General features: G+C 43.7%; 2 protein-coding genes across 2 annotated transcripts in view; both read left to right on the top strand.

Annotated features, from left to right (window-relative positions):
• The window catches only part of ndst2a (N-deacetylase/N-sulfotransferase (heparan glucosaminyl) 2a), a 44,028-nt gene extending 39,710 nt beyond the window's left edge, over positions 1-4,318 (top strand). Inside the window, exons 14-15 of the mRNA XM_044213038.1 lie at positions 159-261; positions 2,001-4,318. Coding sequence (XP_044068973.1) covers positions 159-261; positions 2,001-2,126 — 229 coding nt within the window. The 3' untranslated portion in view covers positions 2,127-4,318. The remainder of the gene's footprint in view (positions 1-158; positions 262-2,000) is intronic.
• Positions 4,319-12,583: 8,265 nt separating this feature from the next.
• si:dkey-191g9.7 lies at positions 12,584-16,855 on the top strand. The gene is made up of 2 exons (XM_044213039.1): positions 12,584-12,632; positions 13,496-16,855. Exon 2 carries the CDS (start codon positions 13,503-13,505, stop codon positions 15,015-15,017), a length of 1,515 nt encoding a protein of 504 aa, XP_044068974.1. The 5' UTR covers positions 12,584-12,632; positions 13,496-13,502; the 3' UTR covers positions 15,018-16,855.
• Positions 16,856-17,113: the final 258 nt, after the last annotated feature.

Here is a 17,113-nt window from a genome sequence, read left to right as displayed (position 1 = left end):
GAGGGGGAGGGGAGCGGGGTTCACATGGCTGCAAACTGCAGTTTCACCACTAGAGGCCCCTAAGTCCTGCACACTGGACCTTTAACAGAGAGATTAACTCAGCAATGTTTCCAGATACCACGTGTGAAAGGTGTTTTTACTGCTCTGTGTTTCTGCAGGTACGATGACAGCAAAGGTTTCTGGTGTCAGAGGGTGGAAGGAGGTCGAGCCAAATGTCTGGGGAAGAGTAAAGGCAGGAAGTACCCCGAGATGAGTCCTGAGGTACAGCTGCACCTCACACTTTCATCGCCTTGCTTCATTCATTGACTGGTAGTGCAAGCAGTAAAATTCAAAGAATAATTTTGCTTTACTAAAACTTATCAATTCCTTCAGCAATAATAACATTGTACTCACCAAGTTAATAGCTGAGATTTGGGTATACAATGACATCACTAAGAAGCAGCCTGACAGGACAAGAAACACGAGCAGTCAGATTGTTCATCACTCAGGTTGTGGAGTCCAGATTGGCAGCACATGGGGGGTCTGAGAGTAAACAGAGCTGGGCTGCTTCTGCCTGTGCAGAAAGCTTAAAGATACGTCTGGTAATATTCCATATTTTTCTTCCTGTCAACACATCCCAAACCAGCAGCGAACGGATCTGTCCAAAAACTCTTAAACACACACTTCGACACACACACTGTTAATTCTGACTCAGTCCCACATGCTGCTGCCACGAGTACTCAGTACAGCAGTGGTTCCCAAACATTTGTTTTTCATGGCACCCCCACCCCCACCCATCCCCTACAGGCATACATGGGACATATATGATCTATGAACTAAACTTCACTATGAAGTGAGATAATACTTTCTTCAGAAGAGAAATGAGTTCACATTTTAGGTGTATGATGACACAAACAGGCATTGAAATGTCTTAGTGCGCAGGTCTGAGGCACCAGGGCCAGAAACCAGCTCACACACACGTGAAGTGCTGGATATCAGCCTGCAGCTGTCACTGTGCAGTCATGTGTCGGAGCTCTGTTCTTTGCATTGCTCGCTGCTTCTCGCCACTGTGACGGCACTGGCAGCTGGGAGCTGTAGTCTCATTAGCTGTGGCATATCTACATATTAAATATATATTACATGGTTTTAATAAGCGCCTGTTTATTTCTTAGATTTTTCTATGTTTGAAAACATCAGCTAAAAATGGGGCTCAAGTAAATGGCGCATCTTTATTTAATGTAGTGAAAGATTATTAAAATGTACAATTCAAAATGGAAATAATCCCATTTGTGGCATCTTGGCCTGTTGTAAGACACGCGAGGGGCCGCAGCACCGAGTGTGTGTTAATCTGCTGCTGAAAATAGGCCCCGACAAACTCTTTCCTCCTGTCTGAGTAAGGCTTGGTGAGAAACTACAGCGAGCAGCAGTTTTAAAATGAAACTAGACATCGGTGCGGCGTTTTTACAGATCAGTGGGCTCACAGCAGGACTAACGCATGTTTCTGTGGGATTTGTTGACAATACAAATATCGAACCTCAGCAGAGTAAAGAGGAACTGGTGTCAGCACTGGATTCTTCAGTCCTGCTTATGTTGTGCAAAGAGACCGTCATCACTTTTATCTTCCAGTTGTATCGCATCATGTTTTCTTCTGATCGCTGACCTTTTCCTGTGTGTGTGTGTGTGTGTGTGTGTGTGTGTGTGTGTGCGTGTGTGTGTGTGTGTGTGTGTGTGTGTGTGTGTGTGTGTGTGTGTGTGTGTGTTGTGTGTGTGTGTGTGTGTGCGTGTGTGTGTGCATGTGTGTGTGTGTGTGTGTGTGCTGTACGTGTGTGTGTGTGTGTGTGTGTGTGTGTGTGTGTGCGTGTGTGTGTGTGTGCGTGTGTGTGTGTGTGTGTGTGTGTGTGTGTGTGCGTGTGTGTGTGTGTGTGTGTGTGTGTGTGTGTGTGTGTGTGTGTGTGTGTGTGTGTGTGTGTGTGTGCGCGTGTGTGTGCGCGTGTGTGTGCTGTGTGTGTGTGTGTGCACAGTCGCGTGCCTTCCTGGCGGAGTACTACCGTGAGCACAACATGGAGCTGCTGCGTCTGCTGAACCGGTTGGGCCAACCGCTGCCGTCCTGGCTCCGCCAAGAACTCCAGAGCACGAGCTGGAGCTGAGGCCACACGCTCTCACACACACAGACAGACGGGCACACCACAGAAAACCCGGGACTGGAGTCTGTGGATGAGCCAAGGCTTGGCTCTGGATTAGACTGGACTACCTGATCTGGAATCAACAGCAGCACACACTAATAGAGCTACAAGGTTTTAGCTGATGTTACTGGTGCTCCTGTTCCATGGCAAAAGTGTGGCTCACCGTCGGAGAAGGATCCCAGTGGACTCGCCCTCCAACTCCTGACTTGTTGCCAGCCTCCCGCGAGCACTGGGCAGCCCTCAGCCTCAGCCGGTGTGTTGGAAGGGGGGCTGACACTGTACACATCAGTCTGTGGATCCAGAGGACCGGGTGACCAGCAGGTTTGGGGCATAAAGGGTCAGGCAGCCTTAATGTGAGGACAGACACTCACAGGACGAGACGGTGCAGGTGTGGAGTGTATGACTGGGTACAGGACTAACATGCACAGACACACACACACACACACACACACACACGTCACATCTCTCCACAAGAATGATTGTAAAGCAGTCCATTTTCCACAGCACTTGTATATGTTGAGGGGCAGGTGGGAAACAAAAGGGCCAGCAGCCTGAAGCAGACAGTACAGACAGACAGTCCATATCCTGGTCCAGATTTTCTGTTACACACACACACACACACACCTACCTGCAGGTCCAGCCAACTGTCAGGGTGCTGCGTTCCCTCACACTTTTCCAGTCTGTTGACTGTGCTTACAGACATTTTAAAATGGGTTTAGCTAATATGACGACGGGTCAGTGTAAATATCAGGTGTTCAGGTTTGGTACTTGACTAAAGCGCAGGCGTGGTCCAGGCTCTGCCCCGCACTGACTCCCTGTCAGGGAGCAGCTTCATTAAACTTCACTAAGGTAAAGATGGTTTTTGAATGATGATACTGTTCTCCACGTTCGCTAAGGCCTCCCTCCATTCCCCAGTTTTTATGTAATATCGTTTATATACTTGCTTTTAGCGCACATAGCATAGTGTTCTGAGAATTTACCATCCATGTTTGGACAAATGGAGCGACCCACACAACGTTCTGTTGAGCAAAGGTTGTGTTGTAGGACTGGGTTTTTAGTTATTTGAACATGATTTTGGACCACATGGTGGTAGCAGTGTTTTGTTCTGATTTCATGGCTCCGGCTGGAGGCTTCTCCCTTGCAACAGCTGCTGAGGCTCATGGGAGCTGTAGTATTAAGAGTCATTATACGTACCAAGCTGAGGGGGAAAGACTAGTCAGAAACAAAGCTGAAATATAACTGTTAGCGTGGGTGAATTTTCCAAGAGACTCGTGTTTTTAGTGCTGAGGACTTAATTATTATTACATGAAAATGGTCCACTGCAGATTTCCAAATTACATTGGTCTATACATACAAATGTTATCCTGAAGAGGTATTCTAGTGATTTAGTATTGCACTTTTATAAAGTTGGGGGACTCCCAAGAGCCAGGTTTTGAAAAACTGAAGCAGCAGAGGCCGAGATTTGTGATCCCCTTCCTGCCCGGTCCATAACCACATCTTTCAAACGTCACGTCTCCAGTTTGACTCCTGTTTTCTGCTTATAGTCTCCAAGCTGATGATGACATCATTATGACATCATCAGGGTTATTTTCTCAGACTTGACAAAGCTCCCCCAGAACCGTAGAAGACATTACACAGCTGTTTCCACAGACACAGGACTAACCCTGACCAGTAAGTGTAGCTCGAACTTACTCGACTTGGACAGTGCTAACAGTATTATTTGGTCTAAAATGTGCTTTTTATTTATTTTGTCATCAATCAAAAGGTGTTTTTACCGTTTTAACAGTGATCCTGACATGATGTGATCATGAGGCACAGCCCTGGACCAGAGCTATTTAAAACCTAGTGTGGGTTGTGTTTGACTGTGAGAGTTCAGTAAGAGCGCGACACCCTCAGCAAAGAAACAAAGCCCAGCACGTGTCAAACACCTTCTGAAAACCCAACACAGAATGCTAAACACACACTCCCCACACACACTCACACTCTTGTCTCCATCCGAAGACAGTAACCCACGAACGTCACTGGACAAGAGAAAAGACATTGGAGCCAGTAAGGACAACGAATCAGAAGCTGCTGTCTTGTTTTCAGTTTGTTTTGTATGAATGTCAAAAAGGCCAACACTGTATCATCTCTAATAAACACAGAGACGTTGGAAATGATGGCTGTGGCGTCTTTTTTACCTCACTCACCCTCATGTATGTGATTTCATTCATTTCTGATAGAAAGGGAAGTAAGACGCGGTTCTCTACAGCCACGTGCTGTTACACAGTGACGTTCCCAACAGCTGGTTCAGGTGTCCACAGACACAGAGCAGCTATAAAGAAGCCTCCTCAGCTGCTCTTTGGCTGCAGGTTAGAACTGCAGTAGAAATGGCTGCCTTTTCTTGTAGGAGGCAACATCCAACATGTCTCCATCCGCAGGTTTGCACTGCTGCTTCTTTCCTCCCAGTGACTAAACAGCGCCCCCTTGTGGACGGTCCGCAGCCTGCTAAATGTGAATGTGAGGGTCTTAAAGTCAGTTCCATCAGGGTTTTGCATTAAAAGGGGAGCAGAATGATGGCCTCTCCATGTTGACACACTGTGCGCTTGATTGGTTGATGCATTAAGTTGGTGCAGGGAACAGCCTATGGTGTAGCGGAGCCTGAAGAGGGCGGAGCCTGTAGCACTCCACACTGACGTTGGAATCAGGAACACAGACAGCACTGTGGAGATGGGACGCAATCAAAGAAGAAATTTGAGGATTATCGCTCCAAAACAACTACACACACATGCACAGCAAACACACAGAAATACACATTAATACTTTAAACACACGTGAATTGCAAGCAAATAACATTGTACAGAAACACACACACACACACACAGAGCTGCTCCAAGAAACTCTTAGCCTTAATCTGTGCACAGCTGTCAGCCACCCCCCACCCAACTACCACACACCCTCAGAGACGAAAAGATGAATTCTTTATATCCCTACAGAAATTAAAGATAATTCACAGTAACAATTAATACGGTGTAGTCCCTCATTCGTCCACAACTGAGAATGACTTCCGGATGGGAGCCGAAACGTCTTGATTCTGAAAACAGTGTCCAGATGACTACGACTGAAACCTTTTCTACCACAGTAACAAGTGTTCTAAACAACCAAGACAGTTCCATTCATTTTGAGTAATCTGCATAGGAAATGGTAGCTCAGTTCAGTGGGTACAGTTCCACGGAGATCTCTCCTCCTGGTCTCCTTTCGGCCTCTTTTAAAGGAGTTTCTCCCGAGCTGGCTAACTGATTGGTAACCAGGCTCAGCTTGGTTCTCTCTCAGCTGAGGAGCCGATACTGGTGCCTGACCACTCCTAGTGGGTGCAGATGAGTGCATGTTGGATTCCTTTACTGCGTGGGCATGGTGGCACACTGGTATCAGTGATGATCTGTTTTTTGGAGTGTCTGTGTCATGTGTTTGCATGGGTAAACCCTTATTCTAGTTTTGAGAAACCTGGGATACTGGGATACTGTGGCATGTCAACACCTTCTCCAGGTTTCAGATCATTCTCTGCCATGTTGACGTAACTCAGTACAGAAGTGAAAGACCCACCTGCACCACTCTAGAGAATAAGAAACCTGGCTAACAGGGAGCTGAACCAGGTTCCTCTCACTGAGCTTGTTAAGTCTGGATCCAGACACACATCATCATATCTCATCACTGTCTCCCCCTGCTGTCAAAGCCTTCATGTTAGCCTTGACCCCTCTATTCGAACGTCATACTATAACATGGTGGATGGAAGCAGGTAGAGTTAATTATAGACAGGGAGACTGCTTTTTGAGACCTCTCTCTGTATATTTGTGTTTTATTTTAAGTTGCCAAAAAAAGTTTGAAAATTGAAAAATTAAAATAAATTTTCGTTTTTTTTTTTTTGCTTGGCATCTATTGCGTTCTCTTATTATTTTTTATTTTTCCTGTGTTGATATGGAAGTCAGTCCTGTAGATTAATGTTTGTGTTAAGATGATGTTGCACTGTGCTGCCAAAGCTATTGAACATCTGTTTAAACCCTGTCAAATAAAAGAAAATTGTGTTGTGCAATGTTTATAAAACACAACTGCACCAACCAGAGCTCCCTGTTATATACGCATGTGTGTACTGGAATAGAATGATTCAGTAAAAAGATGTCACGCCAATGTCAAAAGGTGCTGCTCATTTAATGCCACTGGATGCTGGCTCGAAGAAAACCCTCTCTCTCTCTCTCTCTCTCTCTCTCTCTCTCTCTCTCTCTCTCTCTCTCTCTCTCTCAGTCTCAGTTCAGTTCAGTTCAATGGGCTTTATTGGCATCATGGGAAACAGACGTTAACATTGCCAAAGCATATGTAAAATAAAAGCATACATAAACAGAAGAATTGTGATATTAAAATATATACAGATAATTAAGATCTCTCTAGAATACTAATAATGATAAATATAATAATAAATTGTAGACTTGTAGTTAACATCTCTCTCTCTCATTCTGTCTGGTTCTGCTCGAGGTTTCTGCCTCTTAAAGGCAGTTTTTCCTTGCCACTGTCACCAAGTGCTTGCTCATGGTGGGATTTGTTGGGTCTGTAAATAATATTATAAAGAGTACAGTCTCTGCTCTATAGGAAAAGTGCAATGAGATAACTTATGTGATGAATTGGTGCTATATAAATAAATAATAATATATAAATTTGAATATTTAGGCAATAAAGAATGATTTAATGCAAAAATGTGGTAACTTTATCTTTCGGGTCTGTAGTTTCCTGAAAGGACTACATACTTCAGGAAAAAATGTCCTTGACAGTACTGCTCCATTTAAATATCTGGCCCAAATAACGATAATGATTATGCATTGATTATTAGAATCTTTATTCTTCATTTATGTTAAATTGAATTCTGCCTATAGGCAGATTTCACATTTTTGCATGTTCAACTGACCTGCTATGAAATGACTCAAAGACTCTACATGATGCAAGAAATTAATTGGAATTCAAATATTAGCTTCTCTGCTCTGGCTCCCTGTAAAATCCAGAATAGAATTTAAAATCCTTCTCCTCACGTACAAAGCTCTTAATGGTCAGGCACCATCGTATCTTAAAGATCTCATAATACCTTATTACTACTACATAATACTCTTTTCAGTTTAAAATTCCCTATTTATTGATATTGATATTTATTCATACCTCTATTACTGCTGTGCAACATCCTCCGTCTCATTATAATCTTAATAAGCTACACTTTACTTGGCAGTTCATGCATTATTACTTTATACCGTATTATTATCATCAACCGGTAAACCCACTTTGTACTTCACACTTATTTTATTTTATACTTATACCCACTTGGTACTTCATTTATTTTCTGACCTGTATTATAGTGGATTATATTTTTTTTCCCTTAGTACTTCTATTCCTGTGTGCACTGACGTGACAGTGAGCTGCTGTAGCAAAAGAGTTTCCCCTCGGGGATCAATAAAGTATTTCTGATTCTGATTACCCGACTAGATCACTGCGCTCCCAGGATGCAGGGTTATTTGTGGTTCCTAGAGTCTCCAAAAGTAGAATGGCAGCCAGAGCCTTCAGTTATCAAGCTCCTCTCCTGTGGAATCAGGTCCCAGTTTGGGTTCGGGAGGCAGACACCATCTCCACATTTAAGAGTAGGCTTAAGACTTTCCTCTTTGATAAAGCTTATAGTTAGGGCTGGCTCAGGTGAGTCCTGAACCATCCCTTAGTTATGCTGTTATAGGCCTAGACTTCCGAGAGACTTCCCATGATGCACCTCTTTCCTCTCTTTTTCTCTCCCTCTCCATCTGTATGCATGTTTATCCCATTACTGCATGTTACTAACTCAACATCTTCTCTCTCCCGTAGTTCTGTGCTTTCTCGTCTCTCTCCTCTCTCCTTCTGTCGCTTTCAGCTGGTATTTCTGCCTCCGGAGCTGCAGAGTCTGGATCTGAGGTTGTGGGCCACCTGCTGCCCCCGTGTTCCTGCTCGACAACTGCTACTACAGTTGTTGTTATTGGCTCTGTTACTGATGCTGACATTATTCTTCCTATAGCTGTCATTCCTATTATTATTATAATAATATTAACACTACAATTACATTTCTACTATTTTAAAAAATTCTAGGTGGTATTTGCATTGTGCCCCCTTCTCTCTCTCTCAAAACCTAACACGGCAGCGACAAATGGCCGCCCACCATTGTCTGGTTCTGCTCAAGGTTTCTGCCTCACAAAAATGTTTTTAAATATGGTTACGTATCTAACTATATATGTGATGTCCTTTAAACCTATTTATTCTCTCTCTCTCTCTCTCTCCGGATGTCCGCCCCCCCTGAGTCTGGTTCTGCTCGAGGTTTCTGCCCCTTAAAGGAAGTTTTTCCTTGCCACTGTCGCCAAATGCTTGCTCATGGTGGGATTTGTTGGGTCTCTGTAAATAATATTATAAAGAGTTCGGTCTAGACCTGCTCTATAGGAAAAGTGCAGTGAGATAACTGAGATAACTGTATAAATAAAACTGAGTTGAATTGAATTGAAATTGGAAGTGAACCAGTTGAACACTGTCTCCATTTTCCCTGATTAGTACTAAATTGCATAGATTTTTATAATTCTAGTCTTACCTAAAAAAATCAAGACTGCATCCTCACGTAGTTCAAGCAGGCACAGAAGTCATAGTTATAGTCACATGTTTCATACACCCTCCAATCAAGTATGCCCGTGACCCATCGGTAGGTGGCCTATATAAACATTTGGCATTGGCTCATTCAGTCTGCATACAACAACACTGAGCTCTGCATCCTCGCTGCTACACTGCTGCTGGCTTTCAGAAATGTAACTCCCTCCACCTCCCCAGCCTCCTCTTATATCAGCATTTAGTTGCACATGAATTTTTGAATGTTTAACATGTGTTCATGTTTATTAAATGTTGTGTATCTCAGACTCTGCTGGGGGGGGCATCACATGAGCAGAGCTACATCGCCAAACTAAAATGCATATTGCTACCAATAAATGGTTAAAACCTTGACGTCTCTGAAAGGGTCAAAATGGCCACAAAATGTTTATTGGAGGAACTGGAGGTAAAGTCACACCACCCACTTCCCCACTCCACTTTGGTTGATTTTCAAAAATTTCAAATGTGTGTAGGAGGCGGGAACAGGCTGCGGGGAAGTACTTCATTACTCTTTAAACCTGCAGTCAGACAACAATTGGCCTGGTGAAATTTACTCGGGTGGGCCAAAAGCAGGGGGGGACAGGAACTAGTGTTGATAGGGTTGTAAACATAAACTGCAGAGCTAGCATGGCTAGCATGCTAACAACACCAGTCCACAAATGTGTAAATTATCCGCCATTTTATCAAACCTTTTACTGTCATTGCTCTCTGTCACTGTCCTTGCACTCACTGCAGACAAGTGGCGTCCCTCCTTCTCTGCTGCTCGGATTATTTCACCATAAAACAAGAATAGAAACAAACTATATTTCCTGACTGAGAGGTCAGTCCCACCCCCTCTCTCAAACCGGCTGGACATTGGAGAGCTGACGATTTCGCCTGTTAAAGTTCAATCAGGTGAATTTTTGCACCATAAGTCTTAAAGGCAAACATGTTTTGGGGTATATTTACACACCTGACAGGCATTATAGCCAATCACATTCAGCCATGGCGGTTACCACCAGCTGATCCAAGCTCAGCTGCATCCAGGCTTCCTCCCATTTGACCAAATGTAGATTTTCCTGTTCCAGTAAAACAGCTGGTGGTGAACCCAAACTCCAGGCTTCATAACGCCCCGTCACAGAAACTACATCCATGTTCTGTGCCAGCCATCTGTTGATATGTCGTCATCATCATGGTCATTTGTGTCCTCCATGTTTTCTGACATATATGGAGAAATGAAAGCAGTGAGTTGATGTGTGAAACTGGCTGCAGCTGAGTCAACCACAAACATGAGCCAGCTGATTTGTTTTGGCTGTCTGTTGTCTCATTGCCAGCTGAAAAACACACAGGCCCATTGAGTATTGCAGTTTCCATAGCAACAGGGATAGTGATGGAGAGTGGGTTGGTGTTGGTGGGAGGGTTGCAGGGGGGTTGAGCGAGAGGATGAAACTAAAGCAGTAACAGGTCAGAATGGAACTGAGTGTGTACGTGAGTGAAGATAACAAGAAGAAGTGGAGAACGGAGACAAAGAAAGAGAAACGGGACATTTTCTCTCTTTTCTCTCTAGTTCCCACATTCATCAGCCCTGCTCCCCTCCTCCCAGGTGGAGGGACAGTGACGCTGGCTGCCTGACTATCTCCTCTCATCATCATTCCCCCACCCCCTCCGTCCGTCTCCCACTACAGCTGGATAAGCCGACCACTAACCGGCTCGACTCACTCTTACAGAGCAGGGATTTGAAGATTGCATCCTCACATTCGTAATCAGATGTAGGAGAGGATTATCTCAAGGCCGGGCTGCTGAGACAAAGGAGGGTGAGTAGAGGAGGCTGTGGGGGACAGCAGAGAGGGATCACAGGCAGCTCAGTGAATGGAGTGGTGTGAAAGAGAGAGAGAGAGAGAGAGAGAGAGAGAGGTCACCTGTGGATGTGAGGAGGAGGAGGAGGATGAAGGCTTTCTAAGGAACTGCACCCATCACTGACACATCCCAAAGGGAGAGGAAAGAGGGGCGGATAGAGCCTCAGCAGCAAGGATTTCTCTGTGAAAGGTAAGCTGCTGTATTTCTCCGGAGGAATACGCTGCTCTTGTATGTGTGTGCATGTTTGCTTTTCGTATTGCATCCGGTTGTGCCAGCATACTGTACGTTTTGTGTTCAGGGTGGGAATCTGACTGTGAGAATGGTGTGCAGAAGGGTGTGATGTCATGACACCACATACAGGGATTTAACACACCTTCAGACTTGGCACTGTTAGCAAGCACTGACTTGTTGCCGTCTGGATCCTGCGACTCGCTTCATGGCACTTTAAAACACCACGCTTCCTCATGACGTAATGTGGATCCAGTCAGCCATTCACATGACACGCCCAGCAACAATCTTTGAAACAATAGCTCCTGGGAGTACACTTATTTGCCTTCTTTCTGAGAGTGAGATGAGAAGAACAATATCAATCTCATGTCTGTGTGTTAACTGGAGTCAGGACGTGATTAGCCTAGCTTAGCATAAAGGGCAGGTGGAAACAACTAGGGGAGTAGTAATAGTAAGTTACCTTTTTGCGTGCATGTCACACGAAGTGCACATCATGCGTCATGTGAGGTGGGGTGTGTATAAGTCCAGTGGGGGAGCGGGGGTATAAAAATGTGTGTGTGTTGATTAAAATAACCTTTCAACAGAATGACACCCTGGTTATTTAATTTGTCTTTTTATATCACTGACTAGTCAGATCAGAACAGAATGACACCCTGGTTTGGCAATACATTTTTATTGCTTAGATGATTAACTATTTAAAAATACAAATGTCTAGCTTGGATTTAAATGAAGCTTTTGTAATCTTACAGAGGTGACCTAAAATCTGTATAAGTGTTGTAAGGGAGTAGCCTAAAACCACGAAAGGAAATGGAAACAGAGAAAGAATCTGTGCTCACCTTTGGTTTCATGGTTTATGGTTTTATTGTACGGTCACAACTGTTCAATTTGGTATTTTGTTCCCATTGAGAAAAAGTGACCTCATGCTGGCTGTGTGTTAGGGACGGCTCTGTGAACTGTGTAAAGTGTGTGTAAGGACAATAGGTGTTTGTGTTTACATGTAGAGACATGGGACATACAGTGACAGGGTCTCATGGAACTTGACGGGCTTTTGGTGGGTGTATTTAATTTGTCTTTTTTACAAGGTGTGACTGAGGATGTCCTCTAACTTACTGACTTACTACCAGAGACTAGCTGTAAATTTGAGAAACTCTCATAAAGAGTACAGATGAATCTATCATTATCGACGCTGTGTGTCTCTGGAAACAGTCACTGTAGAGAAAAACAGTGTGAGACACTGCAGATGATTTGAATGATTATTATGTTAACTGCTATGATTTCTTTTCATTGAAATGTGTGACCCTCGTCTGACCAGAGATTTCTGTCAGTTTTAACATCTTCAAAATGATACATTAATTTGTGTCATATTAAGTGGAAATATCTTGCATACATAACACAAAGTTATTAAGTTTGTAATGTATGTATTAATGGTTTTTCAACACAAACAATGATGTGACTAAACTCATTTATTTTGTGTACAATCAACTAATACATATTAAAGTCTTATAGTCAACTTAACATTACGTTATTCATTTTTTAACCAATATTTTTTAGTCCAATTAACAAAAATGTTTTTAAATATGGTTACGTATCTAACTATATATGTGATGTCCTTTAAACCTATTTATTCTCTCTCTCTCTCTCTCTCTCTCCGGATGTCCGCCCCCCCTGAGTCTGGTTCTGCTCGAGGTTTCTGCCTCTTAAAGGAAGTTTTTCCTTGCCACTGTGGCCAAGTGCTTTCTCATGGTGGGATCTGTTGGGTCTCTGTAAATAATATTATAAAGAGTACGGACTAGACCTGCTCTATAGGAAAAGTGCAATGAGATAACTTCCGTTACGAATTGGCGCTATACAAATAAAATGGAAATGAATTTTATTTTCTTGTGGTGTGCATTAAGCATAAAATATTTTGGTTTGAAAATAATAATTAAACCAGGCTTCTATACACAATAATATTGCTTATTTTCTGCAATAAATTCCCCGTTTTTTTTTTTTTTTTTCAAAAACTGTCCATTTGTGTTGACACAGTTTTACAATGACTTTTTGAACTAGAGACTTTCTGCTTTATATACTAAATATATCAAAAGTTGATGTGAACCAAACCCATTATCTTTGGTTGTTTTCTTCTATGTTCCACATCACATGACTCATGGGCTGCGTGTGCACATGATGTGTACTTTACATGTGTGTGAAGTGTCACACACGCGCCCCTAAATAATATAAATATCAAACATATCATAATGATGAATCGAAATATTACATCATAAAACATGATAAAGTGGTCGGTTTTCTCGATTCAATGTAATTCAATAAGTATCACAGAATAATAGGGAATGAGTACAGTTAGATTGTGGCCTAACTATCAAATGGCTGAAGATATGCTGAGGAAGTCATAAATATCTATTTTACTAAAACTGGAACAACAAATTGAAATGTTACAAATTTGGTTTATACAAAGTGAATGATTTTATGCTCTTCAGCTGTACTAGTTGATACAAAATTGCTTCAAAATTGCAAATTAAAAATTGCGAGGTGTATGGGATTTTCTGTGTTGTGTCTGAGCTGATCAAGTGTGAGACATCCACGCTCTGTTTTATTTCTTCTTAAAGGGCTTCCATGGCAGAGGACGGGCGTCCTGTGTCGGAGCTGTACCCACCGGGGGGAGCTGTTTCCTTTGAAGCTACCCTCTCTGGTCAGTCACTCTTTGACACCTCCAAGAGGTCTACACAGGCAATAACACCCTCCAGACTGGCTGGAGGACCAGGTTACCCCTGCCAGGAGGAGCCAAAGGAGGCTGTCAGAGAGACCTGTAAAGAACATTCAGCAACTCCTCCTAACAGAAGAACTAACTGCAGCAGTCTGAGGGTCGGAGGTGAGCCTGGTGAACAGAAACAAAGCCCATCTGAACTCTATGTGCCCCCCAGAGCTTTGAGCCGCCCCCATAGTCTGGCTGAGACGCATAAATCCTCCCATCACCACGAGATAGTCATGCATGCAATCAATGACAACCCTCGGGCTAGCAGGACAGTGCACAGCATAAAGCCGCCCTCCCTGCCTGTTCAAAGGAGCCACTCAGACACTTTATCTCTGGTTAAACAGGGAGTGCCCCCCCCAGCTCCAGACAGTGAGACTTGTAGACTTGCTGAGTGTCACTCCATGTTAGCTTGCAAGCAGCCCATGCAGCTGCAGCAGTGCAACATTATCACCACTATTTGCCGAGGGGAAGGTGGTGTACAGCAGCCTCAGAGCAGGTGTGTCTGTATCTCGCCCCCCAAGGCAGCCGCCAAAGTGGAAGGTGTTGAAGGAAAGGGTGATCTTCCCCTTAAATGCGACAAGGCACTCTGCTATGGCTCTTATATCCATCATGCCAATTTTGAGGACACGTTTGCTGCCTACTGCCACCCCCAGCCCATCCCTGCCCCCTCCCAGCTGCTGCCACGCCTGTCAGGTGTAGAGCCAAGCTGCGACATCCAGCGTGCAGTGGGACCTCCTTCAGCGTCGAACCACCTCACCCTGCCTCGTCTCATCTCCTCTGTCAGTGACACGGGCCTGGATGCTAAACACCTGCTGCGGTGCTGCAACCTCAACTACTCTTGGATCAGCTCCCTGCCTCCTGGAGCTGGGCCACAATCCCAAAAACACTGTGGTGGAGAGGAGTGCTGCAGCAGTCCTGTTGGCCATGTCAGAACCACCACCCGGGACATGGGGACTGTGACAGCCCGCACGGAGCTGAGGGACGTTGGGGTGCAGACAGGACAGACTGTCACTCCTCATGTGTTCCCCCACATCTGTCTGACAGAGAGTCAAACTCCGAATACTGACAGTGATGGAGGCAGGAAACAGGGTGGTGCTCCCAAGTCCCCAGTGAAAGAGGTGAAGTGGGATGCAGAAGGGATGACATGGGAGGTGTACGGGGCCTCTGTGGATCCTGAGGAGCTGGGCCTGGCCATCCAGAAACACCTGGAGCTGCAGATCAAGGAGACAGCAAGCCATGCAGCCAAGCTGTCGCAGCAGAACACCAACACCACCCGGAAGAGCGGGAACACCAGCTGTCAGAGAAAGAGGAGCAAGATGATGGGCTCCATCCGAACCCCGGCCTGCTGCGCTCGCACCACTACAGCTGTCGACTAACTGACCAGCTGACTGATGGACGGGACAGAACCTGAACACTGTGTTCAGTAGCCAGTACGGCTACTCATAGCCTCAGCCTCAAACGCCACCCATCTGATCAGAAGGTCTGTGGATGAATCTACAAGGATGGCCTGCATACCAGAATCAAAGGAAAAGCTTCACATGAAATGATGATTCAAGATTTGTGTTATCATTATGAATGAATGGGAAATCAAACAAAAAAGTGCTGAAAAGGAAACTAATGATGAACTAACAACAGATTTATATTCTGTAGTTCAGTATTTCAGCTATTGGAAACATGAGTCCTGCAGCTGTGCACTGCCAGTGTTTTCAGAGGACCACTCCATACAGGTGCGTCTTCATAATAAACTACTTACAGGACATAGACACAAAGAAACAACACCTGTATAGTGTAAAGCAATTTGATACAACAGGCCTGCAATAAATACTACTCTTGTAAAGCTTATAATGAATGTGTGGGGTCACAATACTGAGACACCTCAGGACACCTCACCCTGATCCAACCTCACACTTGCCCTAACCCTTGACCAGTGGCTGGCTCTACCCCTCTCTCAGCTTAACCCCCCGTTGCTTCTCCTTCCCCTCCCTCTCCCCTCCCTGGCACTTTGTGGTTTTGGTGTTCCTCCTCCTGGCTGACTGGTGTCTTGATTGACATGCATTGGCACATGTCAGTGGAAGCCTGACAGGAGGAGGCATTGACAATTTCTTACCTAACCCTGACCCTAATCTCTCACATCCCAGCCTACAGCCTCAAAATCGACCATAGAATCAAATCAGCACCTCTCTTACACAGTCACAACAAAACCTGAACATGATAAGCACGCACATGCACACACACTGAAAAAGGAAATGAGCATCGTAATAATACTGTAAGAAAAGTAAAAGCAGCGGACAAATAACCTTAGCTGCTTTTTTAAGACAATGGGGATAGATTGATCAAGTCCTTAAGAAGAGAATTCCATAACTTGTGGCCTCCACAGTAAATGAATACTGTACATGTTGTATGTGTTGCCTAGGGAAACAAGATGATAGTCTTTTATTGAGTGAGTGATGGACACATTTAGGTACTTCCATGTGATTAACTTGTTTAGTCTACCTGTATTTCAGAAACATGGTTTAAGCTCTTGAGTTTGCAGTTTCAGTATATCTTCCTTTCCTGCATGTTTATTATGAGTTTCGTTAATGAGATGTTTTTGGTTTTGTTTTGCAATTTTGGATGTGATTAAAATGATATGAGGCTTCCTGGGTATATTTTCTTCTTGACTGTATGACCATACAGGAACATGATCACTCTTCACAGTTGTATTTTTAACCAAATATACTGAAAGACCAACAACATTTTTAAACCATTTTAAGACTTTCTCTAACCAATATGCTGTACAATGACTGTATTCTTATGGGAATAGAGCATACTAATATAGTTGTATGCAAACAAATGCACAATGAATCTGCAGCACTGTTCAGATCATTGTTATTAACAAGAATAAACAGTCCATAACCAGATCCCAATGGAATGGTAAAAAGAAACCAAGTGTTGGTTACACGTAACTGGCAAACCATAACTAAGCTTCACCATCTCCCCCAATAAATATCCCATGCTGCATTTTTCTTGTCTTCTTAAGTTTTTATCTAACCTTGAGTAATTTATGGGATTAGGTTTAGAGTAGGGTAACCTTGGCTGTGTTGGTGTTTGAATTGTATGTATGTAAAGGTAAGTTATGTAATGTGTTCAAATGTGCTCAATCCAACTTCAAAGTATTTAATGCTTATTGAGTGTTGGCTTCTCAAAAAAAAAATCAATAAAAAGACTGAACTCAGTTGTATTTTCCTGGATTAAATTAAATTTGTATTCATTTAACTTTTCAAAGACGAGTTGTATTTTCCTGGATTAAATTAAATTTATTTTTAATTCATTTAACTTTTCAAAGACATTTGAAAAATTGAGTGCAATTGGGGTGATGAGGTTTACAGACAGGTACAGGCGAACAGACCAGTAGGCTGACAGGCAACAAACAGGTAAAAGGCAAATGGGCAGATACAGGTCCAGGTACAAGATTACTAACTAACCAAATCCA

The sequence above is a fragment of the Siniperca chuatsi genome, linkage group LG11, assembly GCF_020085105.1.
Source record: "Siniperca chuatsi isolate FFG_IHB_CAS linkage group LG11, ASM2008510v1, whole genome shotgun sequence".
NCBI lineage: Eukaryota > Metazoa > Chordata > Actinopteri > Centrarchiformes > Sinipercidae > Siniperca > Siniperca chuatsi.
The sequence above is the reverse complement of the archived record's forward strand: the minus strand, read 5'-3'. Positions and strand labels throughout refer to the sequence as shown.

Excerpts from the sequence above, each read along its gene's own strand:
- si:dkey-191g9.7 (XM_044213039.1), top strand. The coding sequence starts at position 13,503 with ATGGCAGAGGACGGGCGTCCTGTGTCGGAGCTGTACCCACCGGGGGGA.